The sequence below is a fragment of the Watersipora subatra genome, chromosome 7, assembly GCF_963576615.1.
Source record: "Watersipora subatra chromosome 7, tzWatSuba1.1, whole genome shotgun sequence".
NCBI classification, from domain to species: domain Eukaryota; kingdom Metazoa; phylum Bryozoa; class Gymnolaemata; order Cheilostomatida; family Watersiporidae; genus Watersipora; species Watersipora subatra.
In genome coordinates, this window is record NC_088714.1 from 5241030 (window position 1) to 5254039 (window position 13010).

The 13010-nt window shown below is 37.7% G+C and overlaps 2 protein-coding genes across 2 annotated transcripts in view; both read right to left on the minus strand.

The window, feature by feature from the left end:
• LOC137399363 (zinc finger FYVE domain-containing protein 26-like) overlaps positions 1-4741 on the minus strand; it is a 35189-nt gene extending 30448 nt beyond the window's left edge. The window contains exons 1-3 of the mRNA XM_068085442.1: positions 4673-4741; positions 3846-4084; positions 748-945 (exon numbers count right to left, since the gene is read on the minus strand). Coding sequence (XP_067941543.1) covers positions 748-945; positions 3846-4084; positions 4673-4730 — 495 coding nt within the window. The 5' untranslated portion in view covers positions 4731-4741. The remainder of the gene's footprint in view (positions 1-747; positions 946-3845; positions 4085-4672) is intronic.
• Positions 4742-5451: 710 nt separating this feature from the next.
• Positions 5452-13010, minus strand: part of LOC137400360 (zinc finger FYVE domain-containing protein 26-like) — a 95321-nt gene continuing 87762 nt past the window's right edge. Inside the window, exons 18-27 of the mRNA XM_068086689.1 lie at positions 12274-12433; positions 11898-12061; positions 11340-11488; positions 10699-10775; positions 10193-10271; positions 8676-8788; positions 8160-8303; positions 7207-7433; positions 6235-6367; positions 5452-5687 (exon numbers count right to left, since the gene is read on the minus strand). Of these exons, the coding sequence (XP_067942790.1) occupies positions 5452-5687; positions 6235-6367; positions 7207-7433; positions 8160-8303; positions 8676-8788; positions 10193-10271; positions 10699-10775; positions 11340-11488; positions 11898-12061; positions 12274-12433 (1482 nt within the window). The remainder of the gene's footprint in view (positions 5688-6234; positions 6368-7206; positions 7434-8159; positions 8304-8675; positions 8789-10192; positions 10272-10698; positions 10776-11339; positions 11489-11897; positions 12062-12273; positions 12434-13010) is intronic.

The window sequence follows — 13010 nt, forward strand, 5'->3', positions numbered from 1 at the left end:
CTGCCCACGAAATCGCATCTTACCGTTTCAACGATTCAGAGTTGCCTCAAAACAAAACTTGCTAAAGCAGATTCACTTTCTGGCCCCAGTCTCTTTTCAATTCATGCGTAGTCAACTAGTTGCACTAACTAAGCCAGGACGCTTGATCGCAACGCTAAATTTTTTCCATCTATTGGGGGAGCTTAGCCGAGTATTATCGATTCGGATACATCAGCAGTGTGTATTTCTATCATGTTGAATAGTACTTTCACAGCGAATGTCTTTGCACAATTTAGCAAGGCGAAGTGGCCTCGAATGCATTTGGATTTTACTATTTCTATGATTGGAAGTGGAAGCAACTCCAAACTCACTTGAAGCATGGAAAGACAGTGATTATATTTTTGGTGGACACTCATAAACAATATTATTAGCGTCTGAACTCGTAGCCTCTCGATGGTGAATCTCTTTTTAACAGACGTATCCAAACAGAAGGGAACCACTGCCATTTAACACCAAGGTTCTCAGATGTCTTTAGAAAACATGGTAGAAAAGTGACACAACAGGCTACAAGGATACATACACAAAGCTGACCGAACTGCTGGTTGAAAATTACATTAGAGAATTCTGCAGAAGTCATGTCACTAACCATCTGCCATGCTAGATTACGTAAGATAAATTAGGTGTGTTGCTCACCTGTTCAGAATTTTTATAAAAATTATAATGTAATACACTGACAGAGATGATAGAAATATTTTAAACATCACAAACCTGATCAATATCATTGACCTCTTCGTAAATGTGAACGCAAAGTGGAGCGATAAATTGCATTAGATATCGTTGCAAATGAGGATACTCTTTTCGCAATATCTCACTACTGAAATGCTTGCCACCGTCTCCATTAAAGCACATATCATCATAGATAATATCAAGAAGCATTGCTACCACTGGAGACTGTTCCCTCAGGTACTGCAATTATACACAAACAGTTGAAAGGATAATTCATCAGGGCATTTGGATGAAAATGTCAAGGTCATCGAAGGGCTTACAAAAGGAATACTGGTCTTCAAATGCTCCTTAGTTTTCATTCATCTCAAGTAAAAACTCTAAGCAAGATGTTCATAATGACGAGTGATAATAATAACAATGACAATCTATATAAATATAAGTGTTTGTTTGTCTGTTGTATGTCCAGTATATTGGTTAAAATAAGCGCGCTTGCAGCGTTTGAACAGCTAGAAGCAAACTACTAGAAGCACGCTTGAACTAATAAAAGAAAATACTGGCCCAAACCTCCCCAAAAACAACGCTTGTTGCGTAACAACAAATGATGTGTGATAAATATAAGCACAATTATTCCTAGCTGTGGCAAAGTAGCTGCACGGTTTAGTGGTAGTGCACTTGGTTTAACGTCCATGTATCTGAATGTACGCGTTCGATTTTCGTGAGATGCAACCATTTTTATAACGCTCAGATGGAAGGACGGACACAGCTCTTATTATAGTAAAGATTTAGACTAGCTTAAGTTACTTAAATGTATATTCATGAATTCATAGGTTACTTAAAAGCTGTTTTTATCACAGGTGTCCTTTAGCGGGATATTGGCGAAGCTGAGGCCGGGCCGTAGTCTACACACACAAAAACAACAAAGGTCCACGTAGTTATGAGCAAAAACAAAAGTATTCAACCAAATATCTCACCAATTCGATGAGAAGCACACACAAAAACTAAACCAATCGCATTGTTTGAGGGGCATTGTTGTGTGCTCCCGAACTTTTTGATTCCCTCTTTTAGCAATGCCCCGATAGTTAGTGAGATGTTGAATCAGGACGTTAGGCTAGCGGCAACCATTTCTAAAACAGCAATCGGACAGTCTCAAATTAATAGGGACTTGGGGACAAGTTTTGAGAAACCATAAGGTGAGTTGTTCAAGACATGACTTGAAACTTGGAATATTTTGACATAATGGGTGGCTCTGTCGATTGGTTTAGTTTTTGTGTGTGCTGCTCATCAGATTGGTGAGATATTTGGTTGAATACTTTTGTTTTTGCTCATAACTATGTGGACCTTTGTTGTTTTTTGTGTGTGTAGACGATGGCCCCGCCTCGGCAATATCCCGCTAAAGGGCACCTGTGGTTTTTATTACCCGCCAGCCATTCAGCGAGTCTATATGTATATTAATCTCAATGTTTGTCATCTGTCCAGCTATGGCGGTAAAGTTTTAAAACAAATATTCAGTTTTGCAGAAAACTCGATCTCGAAACCTCCAGGACTAGCCACAGGCATTAACCACCAGGCTACCCCGACCTTTCAATGTTGGAAAGTATTCGGGAAAATATTTATGCAGCGCTTGCGAAAATACTAGCAGGTTTGGCTCTTAGTTTGCACGCACTCATTGAATTTGAACAAAACTTTGCCTCTTCTCTTTACTTCAGTTTTTACGATAGGTTTTTATTTGTTTTAATTAAAACTAATTTCTTTTACAACTAATTATGCTCAATCGATTTTATGTAAAACATTGTCAATGGTATGAATATTTTTATTTAAGATGAACATAGTATACTAGTGTGTACAATTTCCTTCGAGAGTTCGTTGCAGTACTTGCTTTGTGTATCAGCTTACACATTTTTTCCTTCGAATTCCACAAATTCGTGATTCACATTCTCTCTCCACTCAGCCGGACAAGGAACATTGTTTACCCTCGCGCGCATCAGTGATGTATTTAATTACGATACCCAATTTTTACATTTAAACCGGCATCGCTGCATTCAAAATTTTGATAGAGAGCGTCTACGGCAATGCAACAGTAATCTTACGTTACATTTTTTTCAATGCAACAGTAATTTTTTTATACAAACACTACTATGTACTCATTGTTATTATTAATTCAACATATTTCTGATTTTTATTTTGCTTTCTTAGTTTTGTATTAATTGTAATCAAATTGTTTATTATTAATGATAATTATTATAATTATTGTATTATCACTTTTGTAAAAGAGACAATCCAGCCATTACTTGCTAGCTATTTTCTATTTAAATACCTTTCCTGTTGTCTTATTTTTTCTGTACATTTTTTCGAACTGGTATAAAGCACGTTTCTCATGATATGAAGTTTAAGATGATTTCTATTTTCATTATAAACTTTAATAAACTTTGTGTACAACAACCAAATTCTTTAGATAATACAAATTGTATAAAATTCTGGTGGTTGATATGCCTACTGAGGAGCCTGCCACCCTAAAATATGTGCAATGCATCATTTTTTACCTTGTGATAGTGTGGATATGACGATAGTAGGTATCATCAAATATATAAATAAATAAGTAAATGACTTCATTTAAAAATTAGCATAGTATGTTGTATGTTAACTGAAAGTTAATTTTTTGCGCAAAAAACTTGTTATTATCCGTGCAACGCCGAGTATTCATCTAGCCTTTACTATAATTAGAACTAGGTCTGTCTGTATGTCCATAGCCACGGTTGAATGTAAGGAAAAAAATTGCATCATGCTGGATTCAAACTTACGGCATTCGGATGGTAGACCGACGTTCTAACAGTTGCACCAACCGCCTACTGGCATTTCAAAATAATTGTACGTATAGTTATTAAACCCGATGATCACTCTCAACACACTAGATCGTCAAGTGTGCTAGTAACAATAGTAACTGATCAGATGCATACCATTTATCATGTGAACAACAAAAAGTCTCATACTCAAAGGTTCGCATATTATGTTGCTGCTCCCTGATTGGCTAGCAGTTGAGCCACTCAGCTCCTTCTAATAACAGCATGACTAGTAGCTTGTAATCAGCCGCGTCATACCTCGATACATGTTAATCAATAGTGGAGAGTCTCAAGCCAACTGACCTGCACAGCCACATCAGAGATCTTAAACTTAGCATCTTGTAAGATACTGTCTGATATGCTGAGGCTGCAGCCGGTGTCTTCTTCTGGCACTTCGGTCTCTTCACCATCTTCTAGAGTAGTAGTCTGTGGATCAAGAGAGAAACCGAGTCTGTTATGGGCAGGAACTATTAATACCGAGGCTTCTTGAGAAGATTCCATAGATGAAAGAGAGGGTGCCGTCCCTTCCGTCCCTTCCTCAGCTACAAACAGAACAGAGAAAACTAATAAGAAACGGAATAGCGACAAAAAAAGGAATATCGTTTTTGTAAGCAAGGTCAGTGAGCACAATGAGTGCTTTACTATTACAAGAATCTATCAAAACCTGACTGAGGAATCATAGACTTGCACTTTTATATTGTGTTAGTGAAATGGTGGTGTTTGAGAAGCTGATGACAGGTAACCTGTGGCATGCTGGCAACATGTGTGTGACAGACAAGCTTATGGCTATACAGGTAACCTGTGGCATGCTGGCAGTATGCGTGTGACAAGCTTATGGCTATACAGGTAACCTGTGGCATGCTGGCAGCCAGCGTGTGAGAAGCTTATAACCTGCCAAATATTGCCTCTGTAGAATATCAGCAAGGATGACAGTCTTTTTGCTCTTTAGGTATTCTAAATTAAGGACTTGATTCAATGTAGAAATAAATACATGTATATGTAGATGCTAAATTAGGAAATTCAACTCAAAACATGTTTTTCAAGTGTCTGGCTTTCCGAAGCTTGAAAAACCCTCTAAAAACACCTACAAATATACCTACTAAAGCACCTATAAATTAACCAACACTCACATTTGGTGACTTGAGGATTTCCTCGCTTATGCTCGAGCTTATCAAGAATAAGTTTCATCTCACTCCAGCGAGTCGTCGGCTGGTAGTCGAGTATCCAGAGCAGCACTGCCGCATGCTCGTACCGAGGAAGCCCCGTCTCCACCTCAATAACTAATTCCTTTCTCACCCTCAAAAGCTGATCCGGGATATGTATCTGCGTGACATTGGGATAAATATGTACAGAGACGTTAACAACTTTGCTGCTTTAAAAAAAAATACAAAGATTGTGTAACCTCAGAGTATGCTAGAACAGTTGGCTGCAACTGCGCAGAGCCCGAATCAGCATTAATCAGCTAAGGCTAATGAATGATCAAGTAGGTGTATTTGTAAATACTTCCAGCCTGTATTTTGAACATCTAACTTAGTAACATGCAAACTGTGGAAAGCAGAAACATCAATGATAATAACAAGACCAAAGTGGTGGGTTGATCACAAGATGCACCATGTGTGGCATGAGTCATATTATTTTTACATTAATATGGGTGAACAGAACCAATTTGAGACTCGAGACAATTTAAGACTCGTGGAGAAGCACTATAACCGCATTAAATATAACTGCATATTAAATATACTGATTCCATGATGACTGGTAGAAGAAATTAGTGACAAGGAGTCACAAGCTTGAAACGAACGGCATGTATTAACTCCGGTACATCAAGAGCAACAAAAACATGCAAGTGAAACGAAGCCAGCAATATTTCTCTCTTCGTAGTTGATACATTAAGCAAAAAATCCATCTATCACACAAAACAGAAGTGAAAGTCACAATCGAACCAACAGACCTCAAGTGAATGTGGAGAAATGATAACTGCCCTCCTCATGTACATAGTCACCGAATCGGAAATCTCATTGTCAACGGTTTCAGCAGAGGTACACTTGAGTGGCAGCACATTTAGCCTTCCGTCATACAGAGCAAAGACAGTGAGTGGGTTTGGTTCAGGCGCGTAGCATGCCCAAGGGTGGTCAATGCACATATCTAGCAACATAGCATATGACCAAAATGTTAAAAATCTAACAGGAGAACTTGAAGAAGTCAAGAACATTGACCTCTTCTCGACTGTCTCTTTATGACTTCCTGATGTTGCAACAGACTCATTGTAGGGCTTAGCAATTTACCTGATAATTACATTGATAGCTTACTTGGATGATTCATTTACACATATTATATTTATTTAACTTACATATAATACTTAACTTACACATATACTTAACTTACACATATACTTAACTTACACATATACTTAACTTACACATATACTTAACTTACACATATACTTAACTTACACACATACTCAACTTACACATATACTTAACTTACACATATACTTAACTTACACATATACTCAACTTACACATATACTTAACTTACACATATACTTAACTTACACATATACTTAACTTACACATATACTTAACTTACACATATACTTAACTTACACACATACTTAACTTACACATATACTTAACTTACACACATAGTTAAACTTATTTAAATGTCTAACATACCCTGTAGTTCAACTTACCCATATGTTTTACGACATTGACTCGGAGAAAGAACTGCTGTAACTCGAATACGCTGCAGAGTCCAAGCTGACCAACAATATAACTGACTCTCATATGGAATGCTGCCGCAGTAGACATAGAGTCCAACATTCTCTGCAAATAGTTTTATGAAAGCAGCTACCAGAAGAGTGAGAGTAAATATTCACCTACAGCGGATTCATGACTTATTGCGCAATCAATGTGTATTCCTGTGTGTTTGACCGTCGCGTTAGTTTGGAGTTTTCCAAAAGCAAATAATGTGATAGTTGGCTGCAGTGTAGTTAAACACCAACTGTCTTTCAATCAATTATGAGAAGAACTCGCAGATTATATAAAACTTTATTGTACTCTCGATACCTTGCTGATTTGCAGACTAGTCTTGCATACTAATGAATCTAAAACACAACCTTATATACCATTCATAGAAACTGGTGGAATTCCAGGACCGCCGTTGCTATGATAATAATTAATTACATCGGAAACATTTATGTTTACGCAGGATGCAAGACACAAGATCATGAGCAAATCAGGATGCCGATGGCAAACCAGAATCGACATGTCAAGATAACCAGCTCGATTGTAACAATATGAAGAGGCAAATATTGTTGACTTCTTCTGATGGCTTCATAAACATTGTGCCACATTTTGATTATTGTTCTACTGGCAAAAATATCTTCATTGTATCAATTAGGTGGTGACAATTTAATCAAGTCAACCAACCTGATCTAAAAAATGATTTTAAGCTTTTGTATAAACTGTATGAGTGTGGTAAGATAGAAAAAGTGTTATGAGATTGTACTGAACTTCTATCTTATAATAAGTGACAACAGGGTTCAACAGAACTATTGTGATAGAAATCAAGAAAAAGCTCAGTAAAACAATGAGTGAGCAGAGGAGACGTCTCTCCATCAACGATTTCAATGTAGTAGTAGTTTATCACTTCATCTACTAACCTGAGCTCTTCGCTGCGTTACCATGGTCTCAACAACCCCATGCAGGCTCAACATGTTGTGTAGGTTGATGAAGAATGCCAGTTTTTGTTGATTAGTTGTGAGTAGCTTAAGATCCACACTTTGCAACTGCCTGCATTCGTCACAAAACAAGCTATACGCTTCCGTTTCCTTTATCTTTATGGCCAAGCACCTGTCTAGTCGCTTCTTGTTGTTCATGACCAAAGTTCCTGTAAATAACAAAAAACTTGCAAATGAAACGGCTGCTGTAGATATACCTGTTAAAAATATTTTCGCAAAATTTTTTAAACAAGCTGAAAATAGCGTGTATGTAGACTACAAAATATTATTGACCAATTTCATTTCATCATTGTTCTAAACGGTAAAGAACTAAAAGCCATTTTTTGATAAAATGGAAGCCCATCTCCATACATGGCTAACAACTTGAGTATTGAAGAAAGAATGAGTGAGATATAGTTATAAAGAATCAAGTTATTGCCCAACATCTCATCTCAGTGACTACAGCATTCTCGAAAGTACCACACGTTTGACCTGGTGGTTACCCATCCTATACTTGTCCATCACTTTTCATGTACATAAATATTTTATCCAGTTGTAAATGGTAAGAGCACCCTTTAGTTACTATGCCCCATTTTAAACACAATACTAGCCTCCGAGCATCTTCCCAGTATAATACTCTTAACTCCTCAAAGAAAGCCCAGAGTGCAAAAAGGGCAACAATTTATTGCAATATTTTATGAGATATTTTCATATTAGCAAGCAAAGCATGTCTCAACTATCCAAGCCCACTATTATCAATCATAATACGCATATGAAAAGAAATAAAATGTATTGTACACACAGCTGCTCTCTTCATACACCCGTCTCTATCATATGCATATAAATGTACAGTCCACACCAGTGCTTATAGTAAACCAAGAGTTTACTAGACGTACCGTTCAATAACTTGAGAAGTGATGTAAGAGCATTTGATACGGTAACCAGAGGAGGCAAGAAGAAGTCTACAGCATGAACATGGCTCTGATTCAGGACCCTCCTATATCCGAACTTCTTGTCAGCGACCAAGCTCTCCTGAATTCCTGATTACAATAATAAAAATCAGTATTTATAATTTTATCGTAAAAGAAAATGAGATGGAACTGCTCTACATGTCAATAGTAACACTCTTACTGCAGCTTTAACCTCCATTCAAGCAGCCCTAACCAATCACTAAATGACCACAATAGTGAAATACATAATTATATCCTCGGACTGATGGAATACTGCTGGCAGTGACTGGAGACACCAGTAACCTGTGCTGAAACTATGCGTTTTGGTCCACTTCTAAAGTTTATAGCACCCACATGAATGAACAATTCATTTTGACAAAAGGGAACAAAGTCAATTTTTACCAAAAATGTCTTTCTGGCTTCTTATTTTAAATGCCTTACTCCACTGGTACTGCTACTTACCCTCTATAGCATGTGCATCTTCCTCAAAGGGCTTGCATCGAACAGGGGGACAACAACTCCTGACAATCACATGGGTTAGGTCTAGCTTCACTTGTTCAGCTACAGATGCCAGCCTGCATACAAATAAAATCAAGTCGAACATGTCAAAATTAATATTTCTTTATGGTACACGAGTACTGATGGACTAACAAAGTATATACAATAGACTAACAGGGTATATACAATAAACTAACAGGGTATATACAATAGACTAACCAGGTATATACAATAGACTAACAGGGTATATACAATAAACTAACAGGGTATATACAATAAACTAACAGGGTATATACAATATATTACCAGTTTATATACAATAGACTAACAGGGTAGGTACAATAGACTAACCGGGTGTATACAATAGACTAACAGGGTATATACAATAGACTAACAGGGTATATACAACAGACTAACAGGGTATATACAATAGACTAACAGGGTATATACAATAGACTAACAGGGTATATACAATAGACTAACAGGGTATATACAATAGACTAACAGGGTATATACAATAGACTAACTTAGTATATACTGTAAAATAAACTAACAGGGTATATATCTTTTAATAAATCCTGCAGGAAACAAAGCGTAGACATACTATTAGTAAATCTGAATAGAGAATTCTATGAAGCCTGAATGTATTAAAACAGTATGCATGTGAAACACAGATAACAACTCATTGATCTCTTTAGGAATAGAAAAGAATACAAGGCACTGGTCCATTTAAGGATAGGGTGAAACACAGGTAACAACTCATTGATCTCTTTAGGAATAGAAAAGAATACAAGAGAATACAAGGCACTGGTCCATTTAAGGATAGGGTGAAACACAGATAACAACTCATTGATCTCTTTAGGAATAGAAAAGAATACAAGGCACTGGTCCGTTTAAGGATAGGGTGAAACACAGATAACAACTCATTGATCTCTTTAGGAATAGAAAAGAATACAAGGCACTGGTCCAATTAAGGATAGGGTGAAACACAGATAACAACTCATTGATCTCTTTAGGAATAGAAAAGAATACAAGGCACTGGTCCTTTTAAGGATAGGGTGAAACACAGGTAACAACTCATTGATCTCTTTAGGAATAGAAAAGAATACAAGGCACTGGTCCTTTTAAGGATAGGGTGAAACACAGGTAACAACTCATCAATTTCTTTAGGAATAGAAAAAAATACAAGACACTGGTCCTTCTAAGGATAGGGTGGAACACAGGTAACAACTCATTGATCTCTTTAGGAATAGAAAAGAATACAAGGCACTGGTCCTTTAAGAATAGAACAAACAAAGTAGAATAAAATGAATGCCAGTGCATGTGACTAAGCTAAAGAAGACAAGAACTATTGAATAAGTGTTAACCAAAACCTAAAAGCACATGATCTCATTAAAAACTAGTTATTCATAAACTGTATTGCGATCTGTTACTGAGAATTGTCTTCCCACTGAAAAGATAACTCTAGACTGAGCACTCACCTTGCAGGTTCAATGTTATGTTCAAACATAAGTCGACCCATGGTCATGGTTGGTCCATCATAAAGAACTGCAGCTACTCCTGAAGCAGAAATCAAAACTTACATGCCTTTGTCTAATCTAAATTATGTCAGCGTTTAAACATTTAAAAAAGGCCCGTCTAACCAAAAACTATTACACAACAAATTTAATAAAAATTAGAAGGAAGCATCCTATTGGCTTTAGGTCTATTGCTTCTTAGCTCTGTGTTATCTATTGCTACTCATTGTTGGTGCAAGGTCTTTACAACGAACCCACACAAACTCAGACATGCACACACTCACACAAGCACACAAACGTGCACACACGCAGGCATATACAGCTTTATACACACACACTCAAGCATATACAGCTTTATACACGCACACATTTAAGCACGCACACACAGACATGTACATGCTTAAACATGCGTATGTGCACACATACCCATGCACACATGCATGCACCCACACACCTTGAGACGCACAAACCTGAAGGCGGAAGAGCATTGTCTTTGATAGTCTTTTGTAAGAGAATCAGCTGGTCACTCAGAATTGACAAGTACTGCCTGGCAAATACATAGACATGCCTTGAAACAACAAAAAACTAAAACTGATGCATTGGAAGATGAGAGAGATTCAACGCAGAGTCGAGCGAGGAGTCGAGCGAGGAGTCGAGCGAGGAGTCGAGCGAGGAGTCGAGCGAGGAGTCGAGCGAGGAGTCGAGAGAGAAGTCGAGCGAGGAGTCGAGCAGTGAGTCGAGAAAGAAGTCGAGAGAGGAGTCGAGAGAAGAGTCGAGAAAAGAGTCGAGAATAAAAATAAAGACAACTTGTTATGCGTAAGACATTCTAGGAAGGTTGCTACACAAAGCAAAAATCTGCATAATGAATATTCTATGGAAGTCAATTAAAAGTAACCCCTAAGGATCTATCACAACCAACAATCCTTCTGCATTAAGACATGACTAGCAACTTCAACATTTTCTTACTAATAAACAAACAACATAAATAAATAATAAAAGCTTTCCCCAAAAATTCTAGACATAAACTGAAAAACCTAATATAAATATTTACAGTCAATAAAAGTATTACATATTTTTACCTGGAATCCTAAGCATTGCACTCTGTACATACCTGCTACCTGGGAAGTGTTTAGAGAGGATGCGGAGCACAGGGGTAAGTTCGAGTGTTTGTGACCGCTCTTTCGCAGGAATTTTCAGGTAATGACCAATTGCTTGCTCAACAACCTTCACCTCTTTGCACAGCTCCATTAGTGACACTATCTAAAAATAAGTATATTTTTGTCAGCTGTTGCCAAACTAAGTCAACCCCTGGTCAACCTCTTGCTGCATGCATATATAGGTAATTAATCACAATGGAAACTGAATGTTTCCATTGCGATTAATTAATGCTTCCGAGGAACTCATCATCAAGCCTCAGTGAGGACAAAGGTCAACATTGTTAATGTCCTAATTCTCAGTTTTAAGATGTTCAAACTTCCGATAAATTCAAAGTATTTGTTAACTTTTACTTATATTAGCAAATTCTATAGTTACTAAAGGATTGCATCTAAACACAGTCTGTAAGTATTGCAGTGAACTCCCAAAAGGCAAGTAATGGGGTTGAGATTGCAAAAGAAGGATATAGAGAGAAGAACCATAGTTATAAGAAGTGAAGGCGTTGGCCACTGACCTTCTCGCTTAGTTCGCCTGTGTCCATGGTGAAAAGTGTAGACAGAAGACAACTCTGAAGGGAATGCATTTCCTCGTCCAAGAGTAGAGAGAGTAGTTTGGACAGGTCAAGTGAGACAGCAAACTCATTCAAGGAGAGGCACTTCTTGATCCAGCTCTGCAAGCCTACATATATAAAAAGTGAGTCCGGCTTACATAGTACCTGAGAGTAAATTATGTTAGTTACAGACTGGTCATAAAATAGAAACATTCCTTTGCTGCCTTCCAAGCTAATAAAAAACTACCGTACGACGTTATCCACACACCTCAGCCTCTTTGTATATAATAATTGTTTCACAAGCATGGCAATAAAAGATAAGGGTAAAGTTGGCTCCTACCCGATGTTGATCTGGAAGATGAAGTGGAGTACTTCCACGCAGTGGTGAGAAGGTGGTGTGACCGCTGGAAACAGTCAGCATTAGCGCAGGCTAGGTCAGCCAGCACCATGCTGGTTGCTACTTGAGAATCCCTAGCATTGGCACCAAGAAACTTATCCACCTACATATTCAACAAACAGACGTACATGACTACTCCACTGGGTATAGCAGCTAACCTCACGATGTTGATGAACAAGTGTCTAATCTTAGCACCCAGCAAAAACTTTACCGAAGACTTTACCAATATATTTCCATTGTGTGGATGATGAAGATTTGGAATTGTCTACACATTGAGTTACAGTGCGATAAGTGTTTTAATGGACATTGCATGTTGCGGGTATTGCGGTCGCTTACTAAAAAACATAAGGAATTCTATGCCAGAGGTCATAACGACGCACCTCTGTCTCACTTATCGTACGCTTTCAAAATTGGAAAGACTAAAGTAGGGAAAATGTTTAAAATGGAATAGCTTGCGTGAGACTTTCTTGTGTATCACTCACAAATGCCGTTTCTATCTTTCGCGCACATGAAACATTCGGCAAAATTTTGTGAGTAACAAAAGTCGCTTGACTAGCGAGTTTTAGCTGTTTATATCTTATAGACGACGCAAAAATTAACCGCATCATGGAAACATAGTGTATGGCACCTAGCAGCTTTCCAAAACAATATCCATTCATGAGCAACAACTATTGTCTTTC